At 42.8% G+C, this 21,967-nt stretch overlaps 1 protein-coding gene across 2 annotated transcripts in view; it reads right to left on the reverse strand.

Annotated features, from left to right (window-relative positions):
• Positions 1-2,152: 2,152 nt before the first annotated feature.
• Positions 2,153-21,967, reverse strand: part of WIPI2 (WD repeat domain, phosphoinositide interacting 2) — a 41,102-nt gene continuing 21,287 nt past the window's right edge. For both annotated transcript variants that reach the window (XM_050966578.1, XM_050966579.1), the window contains exons 6-12: positions 20,768-20,860; positions 19,866-19,936; positions 13,467-13,574; positions 11,755-11,919; positions 10,468-10,575; positions 9,195-9,325; positions 2,153-7,703 (exon numbers count right to left, since the gene is read on the reverse strand). In XM_050966578.1, the coding sequence (XP_050822535.1) occupies positions 7,591-7,703; positions 9,195-9,325; positions 10,468-10,575; positions 11,755-11,919; positions 13,467-13,574; positions 19,866-19,936; positions 20,768-20,860 (789 nt within the window). In that variant the 3' untranslated portion in view covers positions 2,153-7,590. The remainder of the gene's footprint in view (positions 7,704-9,194; positions 9,326-10,467; positions 10,576-11,754; positions 11,920-13,466; positions 13,575-19,865; positions 19,937-20,767; positions 20,861-21,967) is intronic.

Raw genomic sequence — 21,967 nt, forward strand, 5'->3', positions numbered from 1 at the left:
GCTTTGAACTTCAGCACCAACATCTGAAGAGAAGGGGAGGCACAATGCTTGCCTGTGCCTAAAGCTCATCCAACACCTGACATTTTTATTACCACCTGATCACTGTGAAACGTACCTATGCTGCATTAGAAGAGGTTTCCTGAGTCAGAGCATTTGCAAGAATAAAGCGGATACCATCTTCCAGGATTATTGCAAATCTACATTCTATCCTCTGTTTAATATACACCTCACTGTTACTGCACACTCCCTAACTCTCCAAGAACAGCCTGTTCACAGTTGTAGCACAGTATGTACAACTGGACTAATTTACAGCCTCAGCAGTTGTATTGCCCTGAACAGATTTCATCCTGGCCTCAAGAGTCCTAGGACTCAGGCAAGAGCAAACTCAGGCATTAAGGAACAGAGTCAAAAGCTCAGAGCTACAATGGTGGGCAAAACCGTCAACGTTTTACTTCTCTCCTGAAAGTCACAAGTCTGCTGAAAGACCGTTCAAGGTGAGAGAGAATTGAAGACTAATTGGTAGCGTGCAGCAAATAAAATGTACTTACAAAGACTATGGGTTTGAAGTTTGTGCATTGTGATAAAGTAAATCTGAGACGAAAATATTCTCATCCTCTTCCCTGGGAATTCAGATTTAATAGGTCGGAGTCCCTAATGTCGTAAACAAGTACAAAGCCAACGACTTCAATGGAATTGCTTAATTCAAAGGCTGAATTTGTTTAAAGTAATCCTCCCCTGACTGCTGAACATGCTGCTGCACAAGAACAGATCTAATCATATAGATATAGATGCACACGCTGCCTTGCTTTCTTGCAATTTTGTTTTTTCTTTGGAGGGGGAGGAGGCAGGAGGGAGGAAAGTGGTGGTAGAGGTTGCATGAGAGAATGGAAAAGCTGTTTGTAAAAACAATGCACTTTAAAGAGCCCTGGTTAGGCTGTAGTTCAAAGTGAATAGCTTTGTGCCGCTAAGGCTGCTGCAGACTTCCCACAAACCTCCTGGATGCATATCTAGTGTGAAAACATTTTTACACACTGTCCAGGAGTTTGATACTTGAAAGACAGCATCCTTTGTTTCTCCTGGCACATCGCACCAATGGTGAAAGCAGAGTTTGCTCCATTGAACCTAAGAAATACTGCATACAAGAAAAACAAAGTAGCACACCCCAGTCCTCCCAGGCAGAATGCATTAGAGAAGCCACGCTTTCAATGCTGTTGTATCCAATGTTCTTATTTCTAGCTTTCCCCTCGGGATAGGATTAGCCAGAAAATTTTGGTGGGGGTGGAAGAGGATTACACGTAATTAGGACTCTAAAAAGGAAGTGTCTCTGTGTTAAAATGGACAGTATGAGCACACAACATTTGCCTGAAAGTTCCTTACTGCAGATTGTTAAAATAACGGAAAGCTACTTTTTCCTGTTTTCTCTCTTTTTGAGCTTTGGACAGTGCTCTCTATATAGTCAGTTTCTCTCTGTAGCCTCATGTATCAACACGGCATCAGCATTCGAACAGTTTCCTCCAGATGCCCCCGAGCCTGCTTTTCTCCAGGCTCAGTCTGTTCAGTGTTTAACTGTGCAACGGTGGCACTGCAGCTGTTGCAGTTTGGCTGGATGCCACCATGTAACCATTACTCCAGCAAATGAAGTCAGTTATGAATTTCTCAATATACATTTAAATGTGTAGGGTCCAAGGCTGGAGTGGAAGAGCAGCCAGAACTGCCTCTTCCCCTTACACACAAAGGTCCCTGTGTGAAACCAGTGAGGGGAGCAGGAAATTGGTTCGGAAGATTTTCACCATCACAAACCCTTGCACTAAGGTGGCAGTGACTGTCAGGTAGGCTCTGTTCCCCTTCCCCTCCATCCGTGCCAGATTCCTCTTGCTGAGGGAAGCTAGGGGAGAAGAAGTGGTTAGAAAACTGCCAGGAGATGAAAGTTGCCATGTCTCCTTGCATTGTTTCACAATGATCTCTGCAATGTTTTGTAAGAGGTAAAACTAACATTGACAGTGTCCCCTGACAGCAAATACATGGCACAGTGTTGGCTGTAGTTTTATAAGCTACAGCTCTATCCGAACTAACACTCTTCTCTTTTGTACAAAGTCATCTATAGCTAACAGACCCCATTTTCATGTAGCAAATGAATAAAGACGACACAAAATACATATCACAACACAGGTTTAATTTCATATGCAATTATAAAATTTGAACAGCAATGGGCTAGCAATAAGAGCTGGACACTTGGTAGTGTGGAATGTTATTTGTGAACAGATTTTTCCATTTATTTATACAGACATTGAGCAGAAGCATATTAGCACTGCAGGATGCAGCTTCCTCCAGGTAAGGAAGTAAAACTGAAAGGGAAAAGATTTGACTGGGTCGACCGGGTTGAGAAAGACTCTGACTCCACTAAATACAGGAGTTGGGGATTGGGATTTGACTCCTCACACGAGTTACTAAGAAATTCCCCATCCACTTACAAATTAATCAAATTCTGTACAAAGAAAGTGAGGACTAATGTGCAGTTACCGTAGCCATGTGATCAAAAGTATAGAGCCAAGACACCCACAATGCACATGGAAAAGTAGCTACTTGCAAGACAGAGTGAAGACCTGTTGTCCGCTACTTTACGGAGATGGATTGTGCCAGTTAAGTATTAAAGATGCACAAATGAAAATTTGCTAAGTGCCTTCAACTGTGAAATTGCAATTTGAAGTGAGTTATTCACACACCAGGAGCCAGACTCTCTTGCTTGTGAGCACTTTTCTGAGCCGCATTAGCATTTTAAGGGTCTAATTTCCTTTCAACATATGGCGTAACTCCCAGAAACATGAAGAATTATGCTTGCACAGAGAAGACACTTAAGCCTTGACCTCAAGTGCTAATAGGTTAAATCAAAACTTTACTGCACTCCTTACAGCTGGGTTTTAATCATAAGGGGTAAAACTTTCAAAGCAGGGCAGGGTTTTTGAGGTGTGGCAGTACAGTGAGTAGGACCATAAACATTGCTTTGGGGAGTGGGAGAACATGATTATTCCCTCAGACAGCAGCAACTGGTCTGCATATAAGAGAAAAATATGCTGAGTAGCTGAGGTGACCCTCCAGGAAAGAAATTCCAAAACCTTAGTACACGTTATCTTTTGGGCAGATGCCATTATTAGAGCCAAGGAAGCAGAGTGTGAAATTCCCAGTAGAAAAAAGTTCTGCTGATCAGATTCACAGTCCAAGGTCTCCGGCTGAATTATTAAGTGGTGGTAGATCTCCAACTGGTCTCCCTTTTTTTAATTATTAGCTGTAAACAACTTCCCTTCAGCTGGACACTCCTGTTATACTTAAGGAAACAGCTTCAGATGTTTATTTGCAATCTGAGGGAGTTAAACAGAAAAAGCTATAGCTTTTCCCTGTTCCTTTAGGGAAATTTAGCCCTAGGGGTATTAGTCCTAAGAAATCCCTCAGCTAAGCCCCAATTCCACAAGGTGCTTAAGTCTGAGCCGAACTGATTTCATTGGGACTCATGGCCTTCAGTACCTGGCTGACTTGGGACTTTAGGAAAAAAGCAGCAGCTTTTAGGAACCTTCTGCCACTTCCTCACTTGATTCTAAATGCTCTTTTCTCCTCTCTGCCGTGCCCAGTTCCTTTTTAACTGCTCGATTGACCTACTGTTACACTGCGGGAACAATGCTGTAGGCCGAGTCCAAAGCAGGCAACATCTCCTGGTTCATAACTCAAGAAAAACTAAAGCAAGAGAAAAATTACAAGAACTGACCCATCTCAAAGCAGCCACAGAACAAGCACACTTGCTAGCTATGTGCACATTAACAGAACGGATCTGAAATGCAGCCCCTCCTCTATCTATGCTACTCAGTGGGAACTAGTAACACTAGAAACTAGCAACACCTGAGTTTAGAATTCCAAGTCTACACACATTTCTCCCCCTCCCCCTGCAGCAGGCCATCTTTGGTTACACATTTAATGACATACTGACACTTTCCTCAAAAAGCTTTATTGTTAAAAATAAGCCTCCGATAAATGCAGTATTTAAAAAAAATGTAGGTGGAGTTATGGCTGAGAATATATTGGCCGCTAGAGCGTTAATAGAGTATGAACCCTACACACACACACGCACAGTAGGCACTCAGGAAATTCACAGTTAAAGGTTTTAACACCACCTACAGTGTGGAGCACAGGACTTCCAATAGTACACTCCTTAGTCATATGAGACACGGGGATTGGTCCAGCTTTGAGCAGGGGGCGGGATTAGATGACCTCCTGAGGTCCCTTCCAGCCCTGATATTCTGTGATTCTATGACACATGATGGAAGAGTGGGTTGTCACCATAAGGCAGGTCCTTGTATACCTGGGATTAAGACCTATGCTGAAGAGAACTCCTACATCTGTCAGCAGCCAGTTCCCAATGGCCAGGTGCCCACTTCTGCTGATGCAATGTTTAAGATTCAGGCTGAAGGGGGAAGAGAAGAGGAGATGCAATGAGTGTTTCTCAACCCCTGAATTGTTTACATCACAACTGGTGACAGACCTAAGAGATAGGGCCCTGGTGAGAGATATGGCAGCCACATCTTACCCGACAGAAAGGAGGTTGCCAAGCAGGGCCTACATGCAAGCCAGCTCCTTCCCATGGGGACAGAAGCAGGTGTAAATCATCCCCAAGATCAAGGGTATTACATATTCTAGGATCTGTGACCAGCTGGTGTGTGGAGTGGTTTGGATAAAGACAGATCTTTTGAAAGTGGCTTCTTTGACCTCCATTGGACAGATAGGTACAGCAGCGATGGTGAGGTAGGTAGGTTGGGCTCTCCAGCCCATAGGGATATGCTGGCTGAGCAAGGATAATCTCTGGACTGCACAGGAAGGTCTTGACTAGAAGTTATCGCCTTCAGCCTGGTGCAGAAGGGTGAAGTGGATGAGTCTTGAGTCTCTTGTGGGCAATTCACTTGTGGGCAATTCACTTGTCTGTATCTAGAATATGGGTGGAGATGGTAGTCTATGGCATTTATGGGAAATATAGCTAGTGTGTGGGGGGGTCTCAAGCTTACAGGTAGATGATGAGCAGAGAGGCAGAGCTAAGGTTGGTGCTGGAACCTTAAACTATGAATGTCCTGACAGGTATGTAGTATTTTGTGAGTGTTGTACACTAGCACTAACCTTTTTTTAAAAGGGCAACAGTGTCAGGAAATTCCCTTCATTTACATTGAAATGAAGGAAAAGTATTTTTTGGTGCTGTTAGAATTCAAAAGTTGTAAAGCTTGTACCTTTACCAGACCTATGTTACATCAGTGGTGCTCATGACTGTTTGTTACAAGCCCTTCTGATGGAGCTTAGAATTTATGCCAAACCTCCGAATGGGTTATCAAAACGGACGTGACCAGAACCACATTTGAAGTCTCTTGGTAGTTATACGGCTACCAACAAAACCTGCTGAGCTTGTATTCGTTGTAAGACTTGCATTTCAGGCCTCACTGAAGTTATAAGTTCCACAGCGGTTCACAAATGGTAACAAATTCTATTTATGGGGCTAGTTTTCAACATGTTTCAGAACATAATACACTCAGAGGAGATCACTGAAGAGGCCCAAACTACTTGCTACATTCAACGTATCCAGAACAGTGGAGGGCTCAGAAAGTGAGTAAAGGCAAATCTGACACCTCCCCACCCCCATGAGAAGGATCTGGGGTTTGGGAGAGAACGGTGAAGATTCTCTTCCAGGAAATTGATTTGACCAACAGTGGTTCATTTTTATAATGACAGCATGACTACAGATAAGTATGTACATGATACGACTCTTTGACAGGGCCTACAACCATCCTCTGCTCCCTTTAAGGAAACAGAAGCCCAGCTACCTGCGCTGAGCTCTTGGGACTAACTGCCACTGCCGGCCCCTATTCAGCAACATGCATAGTAGCAAATCCTAAATCTAAACAACATCATAGTTGTGTGTGATTGGTAGGAAAGTTAAATTTGTGAAAGCGCTCCAGGAAATCCTGGTTCTGTTTTCTCTCAAGACTTATGACTTTCCCTTTTGTTCCAATCTGTTTGGGGTTTTTTGTTTGTTTTAAAGAGGTGCCAGAGTGAGAGATGGGTAATCAGTTTCACTATCTGAAAGGTACAGGAGGCTTACAGTCTAAGGAAAGCAACACTCACACCCAAAGGCTGTAGTAATCATTTTGTTCACCTAATATATCCAAGATTTAGCAAAAGGCACATTATAAATAGATGGCCGCATTGCCCAACTTTGTTCACTCCTAGCCAGGGTCACAGCAGTTCAAGAACTGTCATTCCAGAGCTGCCTAATGGACAACCATCCCTTTCAAGTGCATCAGAAGTGCTCCTCAAGCCGGTGAAAATGGAGGCAACACACAATGTAGTTTAGTTATCCAAGGAACCCTTGAGAGAAGATTAATAACTCTCAAAAGCTGGAACTCAAGTGGATAGTCATTTATATTTACATCAGCATTCCGTAATTCCTGAACCTTCATTACTGAGGCAGCATGCTCAGATCCAAATTGGATGGAGACAAGGAAAAGGAGCATTGTATCTTTCCAATGCAAAACCTTAAGGCCATTTAAGAAGTTGGGCTGACGGACTCTGAAGTGATCTCCATCCAGTCCTTGGCAGGAAGGATGCTGGCCTTGCTCTGAGGGATTAAACCAGGTATAAAATGAGAAATTATTGCTGCTCTGACAGGGACATAACTGATCTAACAGAGGGAGGGAGGGAGGGAGGAAGAAAGTGCTTTCCAAGTTATTAACCTGAAACACCTCTTCTAAGTCAGCATATTGGCTAACTTGGCTTGAAGACAGACAGCTCCAAATAGCAAGGATAGATGAACACACAGCAAACAACAGTAAATGTCTAGCCCTTCCTAGCTTTCCTTCCCCAAAGATATGTTCCTGTACAGGCACTTTCTAGATTAAGTATTCTTGGGGACAGAAGAAATTCCAGTCAGGAAACAGGCCTTCCATCCCAACAAATAGAACACTCCCACAAATAAGCAACATTCAGAAGGAATTTTAATTAACCAAATGGTTCAGGGAAGGGGAGGGGGAACCTAAGAAACAGGATATTGCATCTTAAAGGTTGCATGTCAGTCATGAGGCACGCCTGCAAGCCAATGCACAGGAAACCATTTGGACCTTTGTCAGTGCAGAACCAGCCTCAGCATCCAGAACCACTTTTCCACTCCTTCCTTATATATGCTAAGTATTATATACATATATAAAAAAATACAAACTTTAGTTTATCATCAAGTGGCTTCTCTCTCCTATGCTTGCTTGGCACATGAATGCATGCAAAGCTAGTAGGTTCTGAGGACTGCACGAACAGCAGATTTTGGCAACAAAAACAAAAAAGCAAAACCACACACAGCTAAAATAGATAAGCAAGATTAAAAGCCACTGAATTGAAACCATATATTTTCCCAATGGTATAGAATTAGGACTACAGCTACGTTTAAAACTGTTTTTGGAGTCTGTCATCCTCTCTCCCAATTCATGCCAAAGTTTATAGCAGCATAACACGAGACTCCTCAAGAAACATCAGGCCAGTGTTCTCTGCTTCAGGAGTGAGTTCACAGGTCAAAGTTCAGTCAGTCCGAAGAATCATGGGAGGATGCTCACTGTCTTCATCCAATCGCAGTGCATTGGTTTCATCTTCCAGGCAAGCTCCACCCACTGCACCCAGATCCTCTGTATAGGCTGCAGAAACAATGACAGTGTTTGGGGGTTCAGTAGCAAAAACTGGAGCTTGGATGCAAGAAAGCTTCTGATGCAAGTTTATAAGCTGAAGTACAAGACACTACCCCACCGGTGGGCAAAATTTTTGGCCTGAAGGCCACATTGTGGTTGCGCAACTGTATGGAGGGCCAGGTAGGGAAGGCTGTGCCTCCCCAAACAGCCTGGCCCCTGCCCCTTATCCGCCCCCTCCCACTTCCCACCCCAACTACCCCCCTCAGAACTCCTGACCCATCCAACCTCCCCACACCTGCTCCTTGTCCCCTGACTGCCCCCTCCTGGGACCCCTTCAACCCTAACTGTTCCCACAGAATCCCACGCCCTATCCAATCCCCCCGCTTCCTGTCCCCTGACTGCCCCCCACAAGACCCCTTGCCCCTTATCCAACCCCCAGCCCCCTTACCATGCCGCTCACAGTGGCATGTCTGGCAGCCGCGCCATTCAGCCGGACCCAGAAACGCTGCCCTACAGGAGCTCGCAGCCCCACGGCCCAGAGCGCTGCCCATGCAGTGGCATGGCTGCGGGGGAGGGAGGACAGCAGGGGAGGAGAAAGGGGCTAGCCTCCCCAGCCGGAGCTCAAGGGCCGGGCAGGACGGTCCCACAGGCCGCATGTGGTCTGCGGGCCTAGTTTGCCCACCTCTGCACTACTCACAACAGCACCATTGCCATTCTATATCGGCTTCGTCACAAGTCGATGTTTTTTAAAACCAAGATTTGCTGATGAGGTCATCACCAGGCTTCCGAATTTAAGCAGAGCTCACTCCCTTGTTCTGAGCAGGTGGGTTGACAATTTTGACCCCGTTCCCGACACTGCTGTTGTCATCACAGCACTCATCCTGGGACAGTGAAATGTGTGATCTCCATGGTCAAATCTTCTGCCAGTATGCCACCCACAAAGGAGTTGAGAGTACTCATACTGGTTATATTAACTATATACCTGGCCTCCACTCACTTAGGGAACCCTAACTCACTAGAATTCTGGTCTCCACTAAGCCAGTACAGAATTAATCTGTATGTCAGAGACTGGTGGGACAGTGGCAAGGTCACCATGACAGCAACAGAAATATTGGAGTACCTTGTGCAACTCTTACAAAACATGGACTGCAGTCCAGATGCTGTGCAGAAGCCGGTACCAAGAGTCTGTCCCAATACTATGTAAAGTTAACAAAACCTCATAATCTAAGGCACATGTTACTATGGTATCCAAGTACAGTTCAATATTCAGTTCTGTCCAGACTGCCCAGAAAGTAGCAAAAACAAACAAACAATCTGTCCAGTGAAGCTTCCAAAGTGGCTCTCTCAGTCATTTAACAGCTACCCTCTCTTCCCACTAGGACTAACAGAACAAATGCTTCATAACAGGTTTAGAGAATCATAAAGATAAGGTCAAAACTTGTCTCCATCTGGAGTAATCTTTAGAATAATTTTCTCCCGATTTTCCAGCATTATCCTTACCATGTCTTGTGGGTGATGAAGGCACATAAGTACCTTTTGTCACAGCAGCACTATATGTTTGTGCTACTAGTGGCCGGTCATGTGACGCAGACTCTAAAATTTCATTGGCTGGCTCCATACTGCCATCTAGCCTAGTGGGTAGAGAAAGAGATTAGATGTGCAGAAGAGGTTCAAGTAACAAATCACCAATACAACTGCTGTTAATACTCCTGCAGGTCAATTATGTAAAACCTCCACATTAGGCATGCAAAAGCTCACACATGTGTAATATTAAAGATTTTATTAATGCCTTTGGTCACATTTTCTCAATCTTCAATGCCACACATCACTTGCATTGTGACCGAGAGGTGTCAGCCTTCCAAAGAATTGTAGGGAAAGCATTTGGTGGACTGCACTTCTCATCACAAACACTGAAGACAAATCATCTAAATGATGCTGAAGGCATAAAAAGATCTAAGTGGCTGGAAGCTGAGGCTAGATACATTCAGACTAGAAATAGGGTGCAAATTTTTATTAAATTTTTTAAACCATGAGTATTACCCAGTAGAACAATCCACCACAGTAATGTGGTGGATTACCCATGACTTGAAATCTTTAAATCAAGATTAGACTATTTTTTGTAGAAGATATGCTCTTGCCCAAAAAGACGTTATAGCCCTGATGCAGGAATTACTGGGTGAAATTCTAGCCTTAAAAATCTATGAATCTTTGCTATACTATCAGCCCTGATCTCTCCTAAACCATTCTATAGACCTGCTACTAAATAAACCATGTGGCTAGCCTACAGACAAGGTAGCTTACAAGTAAGCCTGTCCCGTGACATTAGATAACAGTGCAGGAGCCCGTTTTTGTATTTGTAAAATGGAGATAATGATGCCTCCCCACCTTTGGAAAGTCCTCTCACCCATGAATGAAGTGTGTTAGGTGTCATGTTTCATATTCTTGTTAAAATAACCGAACCACCAGTTGCGTGGCAGGAGATGGAAGTATAGACTGACAGCAGATTGATTCTTGACTGCAATCAGACAGCATTAAGTTTCTGCTACGAAAGTGATGCTTAGTGTAACAGCTACTAGGAAGGAAGAAGCAAGGAGATTCCAAAGGTTACTCACCTCCTGCCACTGCTCTTAAATGTATCAATACAAAAATGAGCTCCAAGATTTGAGTTCAGCAGGAGGAAATGAGTTTTGGAACAACAGAGATTTTTGTCAGTCCAGTTATATTAGAAAACCAAACGTGACAAGTATACAGGTAGGACCAAGTCTGGACTTACTTGTGCTGCTTCATTAGCGTGCACTCTCCTCCTTCCTGGGGGTCCAGGTTGTACATATAGAGATACCCATCAGAAGCTCCCACCAGTAAACGGGGAATCTTCTGGATTCTAGACGAGATTAGGAGAGGACACAGAAAACCAAGTTTTAGGAATGTGACAGAAACCACAACTTTCTGCTGGCATAAAACTAAGTGATCACTTTCCATTCACCTGCTCTCTCTCTACAGCTCATAAGAAATCTGGTTCAATGGCTACATATGCCGCGCTCCCATGACAAAAGTAACATGCATGGGAATCCGGCAGAAAACTACCATTGGCATTAAAGGGAGCCATTTGTGTAGGTCTTGTGCATGTCAATTAACTCACATGTGGAGGCAGTGCTGTCTAATGGCAAGAGGAGACAAGGAGTCAGAAGACTCTGGTTCGCATACTAGCTCTGCTACTCACTTGCTTTGGCATTGTATGGTACTCAGTTTCACCATCTAACATGTCGATATACTTCCCTACCACACAGGCATGAGGTGAGGCTTATTTCATGTCTGCAGAAAGCTCTGAGATCAGATGAAATGTTATTAAATGTAAAATGAAACCTGTAAATTTGAGCAGATCAGCACAAATTTATTAATTCTCCACAAAACACATTTAATACTGCACAGTTTATTGCTTTGATAGCCATGCCAAATGCTCCATTTTTGGTTCAGACAGAATGAAGACTAAAATCTGTGTAGTCAGTTAAAAACGACTCTCAAATGCTATACTTTTACCCAAATTTAAGAGCTTGTCTTAGGAAGGTGCCAAATCTGGGGTCTGCAATTACCTTTAAAGTCTTCTGTATTGGATAGTCACTGCTGTTTAATGCAACAAACTTAATACCAAATGCACTAACATTTCATTCAGCACTAACGGGGAATGAATATTCTAGGTCTGAGTCTGTTTTTAAACACTCTTCCTTCATCATGAAGGATTTCTGGAAGCTCACAAAATCCTCTTTAAAAAAGCAATTAATTCCACAATCATCCTTGAAGAAACATTATGCCTTCTGTTTCAGTCGGGCTATGAATAATTAGTTTTCCCACACTGTTCCTGAGCACGAGGAAGTTTTGAAATGGTTACCAAATGATAATTCAACCCCGGATGTGTGCTATACATTAGCCATTTAGCTATACATGAGATGTGTGACCTGGCAAGCCAGAAAACCTTGGAACACTATCTACTCTGTCAATGCTTCCTTTGCTTGAAACTGGCAGTCCACTGGGTGGTGGGAAAAAACCTCATCTCCTTACTCACGTGGCAAGAGCACAGATGTTTTTGTGTCCACAGAATGGCAGACGGACTGTAGCAAAGGCTCTGCCCTGGTTAAACATTTCTGTGACTTGAGAGGGCAGATAGCTTGTGGAGGCCAGCAGCACTTTTCCAAAGTAACCTGTCCAGGTAGTAGGCTCTTCCTGAGGTCTAAAGTTCAGGAGGAAGAAAAAGGAAAGTTGAACTCTATTGAGTACTTTGACATTAAAAACAACCTGCAACGGCAGAAGGATGGCTGGTGGTCTTTTTACTTTATCATGTATAAAGGCTCTTCTCCTTGTTTGCCCCCTTCCCCTTAGAAATAACCCTACTGGTAAGTCTGGTATCCCCTATTTTTGTTGGGCTTCTCATTAAGTCTCATGTACTATGAGCACTCTTAGCCCTTAGTGAATGGATAGGATATTAAATTGCTAACTTTTTTCCTACTTATAAAATTGCATTACAAAAAATGTTAAAAACAAAAAGTTTAAGCAACCTGACTATAAAAAAGAATCCCTTCCATTCTCAATCAAGTTTCACTCTCGTTTATCTAGTGTCATAATCTAACTATTATCCAGAGTCTCTCAGAGACAACAGTAAACAACATCTGAATTTCTAATACAACGATCATGCAGGAAAATTGAAAAACCTTTCCAGAACTTCTTTATGCATCATGAAGCAGCAGAAAGGGCACAAATCCAAATTCCCTTTGCAGGTCACCTTTGAAATGATAATCTAGAGAGTCAATATGCTCCATGCTCTCACCCACACAAACATAAGTGTTTTTAGTTGCAGGCTTTTATGGCACTCCATGCATGTCAGTACTATGATATATGCAGGTGGGGAAGATGACTCACTTTGTAAAGTAAAAGGCATGTGTGATTAAAAACATTTATGTGCCTCCATTCTTCTCCTAATGATGTCTCATCAGCAGCTGAATTCAGCCAGCTGATCCACAATTGTCTTGCTATGCTCTTAACAGTAAGGGGTTTTCAAAAGAAGGAAGTATCCAAGTCAGTGCTGGGCAAACTTTTTGGCCCAGGGCCACATCTGGGTGGGGAAATTGCATGCAGGGCCATGAATGTAGGGGGCTGAGGTGCGAGAGGGAGTGTGGGGTGCAGAAAGGGGTTTGGGGCAAGGGGTTGGGTGCAGGAGGGTTGCGGGGTACAGCAGGGGGCTCAGGGTGCAGAAGGGAGTTTAAGGCAGGGGGTTGGGGTGCAGGCTCCAGCTGAACAGCTCTGGGGTGGCAGTGGCACACAGTGGGGCTAAGGCAGGCTCCCTGCCTGTCCTGGCCATGTGCCACTCCCAGAAGTGGCTGGCACCATGTCCCTGCGGCCTCTGGGAGAGTGAGGGGCAGAGGGCACCACGCACTGGCTTTGCCTGCAGGTACCTCCCTCCGAAGCTCCCATTGACCACAGTTTCCCGTTCCGGCCAATGGGAGCTGCGGGGGGCAATGCCCTGTGCCCCCCACTTCCCCCTGGGGCCGCAGGGATGTGGTGCCGGCCACTTCTGGGAGTGGCGCAGGGTCAGGGCAGGCAGGGAGCCTTCCTTAGTCCCGTGGCACCACAGAAGTGGCAATCCTGCGGGCTGGATCCAAAGCCCTGATGGGCCGGATCCAGTCCACAGGCTGTAGTTTGCCCACCCCTGGTCCAAGCTCCTGAGAATTCATCCAGACTGTCAAACATCAAGTCTGTTTCTTGAGCATTTCTGAAACTTACTTTTCTTTCACAGTCTCGAGTTTGAAGATGTGCACTGTTTCTGTGTTACTGGATGCAGAGAGGAACATGCCATCCATACTGAAGGCCAATGAGCAGATGCTTACACACCTAGAAGAGAGAATAACCACATAAATGTCTACGTACTAGTGCTATGCCAAACAGGAAATGGAGAAAAGTTATCATTAATTCATACTGAGTTCATGAGTCTCAGTTAAAATGGGAATATCAGTTCCCCACACTAGCGTATAGGAGTCTTGGTCACTGAATATTTCCAGCCTCTTCAGTTATTAATCCAGCTGCATTGTGCAGGCCAGGAAAAATTCTGAAAACGTTGCAGAAAGGTGGAAAAAAGACACCTTCCTTGTTCAGTCTCGTATCAGAGATTTACAGATCACTCACAGTTAAACCAAGATCTTCGAAGGGCTTAAGAGCCTGTATGCACTGCCCTCTGTGAATCAGAAAAGGGAAAACATTTCTAGAGAGACCATTCTGAACTCTTTTCGTTGACATTTCCTGACTTGCTTACGGAGAGACAGAATCTCAGGCTTCTGAGTTTGAACTTCTCGCTATCCACTGGATTTCAACTGAGACCCCAGCTAGGGAACCAGCGGGTATCAGAGTCCAAATTCAGTCTACTCATCTCTAGATAAAGCCCAATGCAACCACATGGCTAAGTATCACAGAAACTGCAGTATTATACCAGTGACTTATAGGAATCAAAATGGTTAAAGAGAGAGTTGAAGAAGTGTGAAAACAATCTATCAGCTATTTACACATTTTTTGGTCATGAAATCTAAGTGTGCCCCAAATGTGAACTTGATGACCTTCATGAAATGAGTTTGTTAGTCTCAAGAGAGGCCAAGGACTGAATGAATCAGAGACCAAACACTTGAATCAGTTCTTTTCAATACCTATTCTAGTGTTTTATACTGTAGATTAGTGCCGCCACACATAGTACCATAACCATACCAGATACTTTACTGTAGTTGACCTGTGTCAAACAAGTACCTGTAGCAATACATTTCTAATCGAAAAGCAAAAGCAAGTACAATACTGCATGGCAAGCTTTGGAAGGGAAGGAGGTTAGCATACATTCTACTGGAAGTTGTTCCAGGAACACTGATAGCGGGAAAGCAAGAGTGGGTGAAGGCTACGGTGTCCCCATGTCTCAACTGAGCAGGGATTAATACATAGCTGGAATCATTCTGGCTCACCTCTGTGTTAGTCCTATTAAAATAGGTATTATAAGAATGTAGTCAACATTTGTTGCTTCTCTCTCCCACCCTGCCCCAGTGAGGATGCTTACCCCTGAGGGCATTCTGCAGCAAAAAAGTTAAAATTCTACAAATATTATTTGTCAAATAAATACAGAGGCTCCAGCATGGCATTGGGGAGTACAAGCCAAGTACAAGAGGTGGGGGATCACTGTGCAGCTCTCCCCAAGACATGGACTCAGTGAAATTGCACCCAACCCTGACACAGCATAAGGACCTAGCCTGTCCCAAAAGCACCCCAAGGCCCTGCCCCTCTGTGTGGGCAGGCAGGCTCAGCAAGCCAGGATCCAAGTGTAGAAGGGGTTAATGTGGGTTGAGAGAGTTCTGTGTGGAGAGATCTGGGTGCGGGCGACTCAGCAGGGGGAAGGAAATCGGGACACACAGGGGCTTGTTGGGGGGTTCTGGGTGCAACAGTAATGGGACCCTGCAGGGGGGGTGAATGTGGTTGGGGCTCAGCGAAGGGGGCTGGGTGTGGGGGGGGGCTCAGTGGTGGGGTTCAGATGCTGGGGGACCAGGGCTCAGTCAGGTGGGGATCCAGGTGCAGCTGGGTTGGGCTGGGGATCTGGGGGCATGTGGGCCAAGTGTCGGGGAGTAAGGCTCATCAGGTGGGGTTTTGAGTGCAGGGGGGGGGTGAGGCTTGGCAGGAGGGTCTGGGTATGAGGGGGTCTAGATGCATGGGGGTTGAGTGGATGGGGCGGGGGGCGGGACCAACTCCCTGTACAGGAATCCCTTCCCCTGCAGCTGAGGAGCAATGGGTGCAGGAAGGGGGGGGGAAGAGAGAGAGAGAGAGAGAGAGAGAGAGAGAGAGAGAGGAGAGTGTGAGTGTGAGTGTGAGTGTGAGTCTTCCTGCAAATGGGAGAGAAATCTAGGGGTGGGTCCAGAGGAAGTCTCATCCTCCCCAGCCCACCCAGAACTAGCAGCTGAGCCTGGTGCAAGGTAGAAGCCACCAGCCGGGTCTTCCCCAGTCCTGCCTCCTGCCCCATAGTGATTTCTCTCTCTCTCTCTCTCTCTCTCTCTGCCGGTTGCCCTGGGCATCTAATACATATTACTGGGGCGACTCACATGACTGCTCGTGGCTTCCCTTTGCTTCCCTGTTAGAAAGTCATTTTTCCGCAGGGAAGCAAGGAAATCTGCAGGGAACATAAATTCTGTGCAATCGCAGTGGCACAGAATTTCCCAGGAGTGGAAGATGAGTCATGCAAGTGGATTCCGCTGATAAAACTGAGTTTGTACATAGCAGGAGAGGGACAGAAGCCCCCAGATAAAAGGAACTAGATATCCCTATGCAGCTTGGACTCTGGGAGGCAAGCTTTTTCTTGGCATAGGCAAGAGATCTTCAGCTGCTTAGCCTAGGTTAGCCCTAAAGGACATACAGAGCTTGCCGATTATAGAAGCTTCTATTAGCTTTTTAAACTTATTTGTGTATATATTTACCCTCTTTAATCTTGTAAAATAACTCTGGTTTCTTTTTTCTGTTTATTATAGGATTGGTTACAAGTATTGTCTTTGGTGTTAGATCTAAAGTGCAACTGACCTTGGGTAAGCAAATGGTCCTTTGGGACTAGGAGTAACCTGAATATTGAAGTGATTCTTGGTGTAAGGGACCATCTATCACAAAGGTACGCTCACCTGGGTGACAAGATAGGTTGGAGTACCGAAGGAGACTATATGTGACTCCATGTTAAAGCTGTTTTAGTGTCTGAAGAGTTCACACTTGATAATTGGTTGGCGAAATCTAAATATAGAACTCACAACTAATTTGGGATTTGTGCCCTGCTTCCTAGCAGTCTGCCCTGAGATTGGTACTCACACTCTCGAGTCACTGTAGGCAGCATTACACATAATGATGCAGAATTCAGGAGACAAGCTTGAGTAGTCTCTAGGGAAGGGGTTTTGGAGAAGATGAGTAAAGAGATGTAGGCAGAAGTGGATTAGTTAGTGCTTTGCAGACATGCTTGGACTTAACGTGGAAGGGGGGATGTCTGTTCAGAGATCTGGGGTTGGAGAGAGATAGTAAGATCAGAAAGAAACAAAAAACAAACAAACAATCTTCCCATTTGAATATACAGAGACAGGGAAAGAGCAGAGTATAGGAAGGTGAAGGCTAGAGAAGACTAATTGTCAAGAAGGAAAGTAACCACAGTATGGACAGGTATCTTAAAACTGACAAAGGGACAAATTTTTGGAAATGTTGGTCTGAAAGGCAGAGTGCATAAAAGGGAAGGAAAGAAAAGTTGAAGAGGTCACCAAGATTGAGCCTGGGTGATTGAAAGAGTGGTGTCATCTTAACTGGGTTTTTATCTGTCACCACTGCCACACAGAATTCAGCTGCCATCTAGTCCCTACGAATATTCTCAGTTTAGAAAGACAAGCAAGCAAAAACAAAAGTTTATGAAAAATGCAAAAATGCTTAATAATACTATTTGAATCTAAAGGATCCTCTGACACATCTCTAGTGAATGTTTTTAATGTTTATACTCAGTTTCACAAAAAAAAGTGAACTTCTAACGTTGAGAGGTAAGAGTAATCAAAATGTATTCTGAAGGTTTTGGAAGTATATTAGAGCCTTTAATGAATGCCAGTCTAGCCAAAGGTTAGGTACAAGATCTTGCTGGTCTTTGCTGTAACAGACAGACTATATATACATAACTGATAAGCTCTCTTTAGTTAGAAGCTTTGACATTGGCAAACAAACTGCTTGAATAGGCTTTGAGCTAATGACGTATGAATACATTATTATAATGTACATTTGTTACGTAGGTGGGAAAGTCTGAGGAAAGGGATTGTTCCTTAACGCTGCCTGCTTCTGATCTCCTGAGGAAACTGCACGAAGCAGACTATCACCTGTTCATAATTAACGGTAACTGGAAATTGAGTGAGATTTAAGTACAATGTAAAAATGTCATTCCATCACAAGTGTCATTACCAATCAAAGCTATAAAATTAAGATTCTGCAGTTTACGAAAACCTGTATAAATCTCAAAATTAGATTTTCATAAGTGATCCATTCTCTGTCTCCCATTCCCAGCTTCTGGCAAACAGAGGTTAGGGACACCAGCTCTGCCCATCCTGGTTAATAGCCATTGATGGACCTGTACTCCATGAATTTATCTAGTTCTTTTTTGAACCCTGTTATAGTCTTGGCCTACACAACATCCTCTGGCAAAGAGTTCCACAGGTTGACTGTGCGTTGTATGAAGAAATACTTTTGTTTGTTTTAAACCTGCTGCCTGTTAATTTCATTTGGTGACCCCTAGTTCTCGTGTTATGAGAAGGAGTAAACACTTCCTTATTTACTTTCTCCACATCAGACATGATTTTATAGACCTCTATCATATCCCCCCTTAGTCGTCTCTTTCAATTCAAGCCAGATTCCAGTAAGACTTCCTTCATTGTTCACTTGTTAACCCCAGAATGGCTAGCAAGTAGATCTGAAAAGAGTTCACCTCAACCCTTAAAATATTCTAATAATCATAAAAGGTACATTGCATAAAAACCACCACCCTCATTCTTCAAATAAAAAATTCCCAAGTGGTCAATTTACACTGCCTCTGAAAGAATGTTCAGATGACAGCAACCAGAAATATGTAGAAGTCGGGTATACTTAAAGTTTAGTGTGGTTACTCTCCACACTCTAAGATTTAGCTCACTTTGCTATATGTTAGTATTAACACTCAGCAACTTCAGAATAGGGAGTAGTTGCATAAACAACTCTAGTAACAAATTATTGTGAGGTGAAACAGTACCGTTTCTCCTAAAGGCAGTAACACACCACCACACGGAAAGGAGGTCACTGGGTGCATTGTATTAAGCATCCACAGATGTTTAACTTTTTAAAAACTAGATTTTAAAAGGAAAAATTTAAAGCGGCTCTTCATCAGTTACGTATTGTACATGTACATTGCAGAAAAAAGAGTTAGGTGAAAAGCCCGTAAATTTTCCCTAAATGGCAAAACAGTTTTGGATGCTTGATAATGAAGTAAATAGAACCATATGTATGGCATGTTTTCAAAAGTACTTCAAGATTTGTGTTTTGCTCCCTTGCTCTATCTATATTGCAAGTCTGTCGCATATGTTCTCTACTGCCTCATGCTTTTAAAACAAGCTTTTCTACTTTAGAAGTCAGGCCTTCACTTCCTTTTCTTGTTGCAAGGCTTTTTGAGGGCTTGATATATCACGAGAAACTAAGAGCAAGCATTTTTTGTTCCCCATTTCCTTCATTCAATAGGAGAACCCCTGGCCCAATTTGAGCTTCTTGTATGCTCTCTTCTGATTGAGACAGTGGTGAGCCAGGGAAAGGGGTTGGTTAGAAATCTTCCTAAAAATCAGGACAGCATTCTTCCTCCTTACAACTACAATTTTTAGGCTAACCAGCATTTCTTGACATACTAGCCAATAATCAGCAAAACTGTCAGTGTTTAATAGTGATATAGCTTGCTAAATAATATGGTTCAGCAATCCAATGAACGAACCCAGTTTTGGACACAAACATCAGTGTTAAATCTCTAAAGCCCTTTAGTTCAGATATCAGAACTAAAACCTCACAAATCTTGACCAGGAAAGATATCTTTCCTAACACCAGCATCAATACCGCACCACAAGCAGCAGTGCTATAGCTGGCATGGCTTGATGTGTATTGATACAAGTATCAGAGGGGTAGCCATGTTTGCTGCTTTTACAGATCCAGATTAAGAGTCCTGTGGCACCTTATAGACTAACAGACATTTTGGAGCATGAGCATGCATCCGACAAAATGGGTATTCACCCACGAAAGCTCATGCTCCAAAATGTCTGTTAGTCTATAAGGTGCCACAGGACTCTTTGCTGCTTGTATTGATACCGTCTGTCAGTGTGCTGAAGCGTCTTATGGTGGAAATATATCAGAGGTCTGCAAAGTGGGCAGATTGCTGGTCAAGTCAAAAAGAGCTACAGAGGGCCATATTTTCTCTCTCGCTTTCTCACAAACCTGGTCTGTAACTTTAAGGGACCCAGGATCAATTGTAGTGAAGTATAAACTTTACTTCAGTTACTATGACTCATGGCTATACAAAAGGTCAACTACAGAATATATTGGAAATCTACCGCAAGGAACAAGCTTCAGAGAATGAGCTTTTTTGAACTTCACCTCTTCACTCCCCTTCGGAATTCAAAGAGTTTCTGTCCCTCTGGAATGGAAAATACTCGGATCACTGTCCCCTATGAAGAAAAAAACCAAACCTCATTCCTCAATTTAAATACCTGCTTTGTGGTTCTCACTCTAGTCAGCGTGCACAAAGATCAGAGTACCATCATAACCAGTTCATACTGTGCAATTCTTGTCACAATTGCTGCACACCAGATAAGAGTCACTCAGCATAAGCCAGTCACATATATCCTTTGTATTTATTCTTAGAGGGTGGAAAAAGCAGAAAGAGGATGGGCTTAAGAGCTGACCTACGAAGTTAAAGAGAAGGAGTTATGCATCAAGGAGGAGCTTTTTCCCTTTCTGAGCATACTTGTAACAGTATTTTTCCTCCTTGTGGAAAGGAAATGCAACTAGGGCTACCTCCTAGGCTTGTTACTATGTGATAAAAGAAAATGGTACACACTTCAGTTCGGTTCTGAGAGATAGTGTAATATTCCAGTCTAATACAGAATGAGATGAGCCTGTGCCGATTTGTGCAATTCAGACAGAAGTTGTCAGTCTGTGCCAGATACAGGCTAGTCATTTCTCTCCATTCCACTTTTTGACTTTTACTGTCTTGTTTCTGTTTTATGATTTTACTTTCCTAATAATACACAAGATAGCTAACTTACAATAAATATACTTAATCACTGATGGGGGATGTCCTGACTACAGACAATCAGATGTAATGTAGTTATTTAAAAGGCTTGTTACCACTAATATCAGTAGGTCCTAATTCAGGGAATTTTAAATATACCAGCCAACCTCACTTTTTAGTACTTGTGAAACATTTAGGGTACTTTGTAGTGTTTCAAAGTAAGCGCCACTCTGATCCATACAGTCACAACCAAATTAAAACCTACCTTTTCTGATGCTGTGGCAAGTTTAGTGCCATTTGCATCAAAGGCCAATGCAGCCAAGGGACTATCATGAGCTGGGATCATATTAGCAGCTCTCTGCAAGAATAAGCCAATAAAATATAGAACTTAGTATAGTGCAGACAAAAAAAAGTAAAATCAGAACAAAAAAATGCAAGGTTGGATGTTTAAGAGAACCCAAACAAACGTACGTTATCTTGTTTTAGACCTGGTAATATACTGGAATGTATAACTTCACTAAAACATTAATATCACCATTCATAAAAATGACTGACAGCACAAAAAAGATATCTTAAGGAAAAAACTAGGGTTGTTACGATTAAAAAAATCGCAATCATGAGATTAATAAAATAGTCATGATGAATCAGTTTTAATCGCACTGTTAAAGAATAGAATACCAATTTAAATGTATTATAAATATTTTTGGATGTTTTTCTACATTTTTCAAATACACTGATTTCAATTACAATATAGAATACAAAGTGTACAGTGCTTACTTTATATTTTGATTACAAATATTTGCACTGTAAAAAAGATAAACAAAAGAAATAGTATTTTTCAATTCACCTCATACAAGTACTATAGTGCAATCCCTATTATGAAAGTTCAACTTAGAAATGCAGATTTTTTTTTACATAACTGCAATTAAAAACAAAAAAATGTAAAGCTTTAGAGCCCGCAAATCGAAGCTTGAAGGGGCATATGAATGATTAGCATCTCTGGCATGTAAATACCTTGCAATGCCAGCTACAACAGTGCCATGCAAACGCCTATTCTCTTTTTCAGGTGACACTATAAATAAGAAGCAGGCAGCATTATTTCCCATACATGAAAAAACTTGTTTGTCTTAGTGATTGGCTGAACAAAATAGGACTGAGTGGATTTCTAAGAGATGAATAGAAAAAAACACCTCTTTTGCTTCTCTTTTTTACAGTACAAATATTTAATAAAAATAATATAAAATGAGCACTGTACACTTTGTATTGCATGTTGTAATTGAAATCAATGCATGTGAAAATTTAGAAAAACATCCAAAAATATTTATAAATAAATTTAAATTGGTATTTATTTTTGTTTAACAGCGTGATTAATCATGACTTTTTTTAACCTAGTTAATTTGTTTTGTGTTAATCGCATGCATTAACTGACAGCCCTGGGAAAAATTATTTCAATCTCGCTTTTTTT

Source organism: Gopherus flavomarginatus, chromosome 9, assembly GCF_025201925.1.
Source record: "Gopherus flavomarginatus isolate rGopFla2 chromosome 9, rGopFla2.mat.asm, whole genome shotgun sequence".
NCBI classification, from domain to species: domain Eukaryota; kingdom Metazoa; phylum Chordata; order Testudines; family Testudinidae; genus Gopherus; species Gopherus flavomarginatus.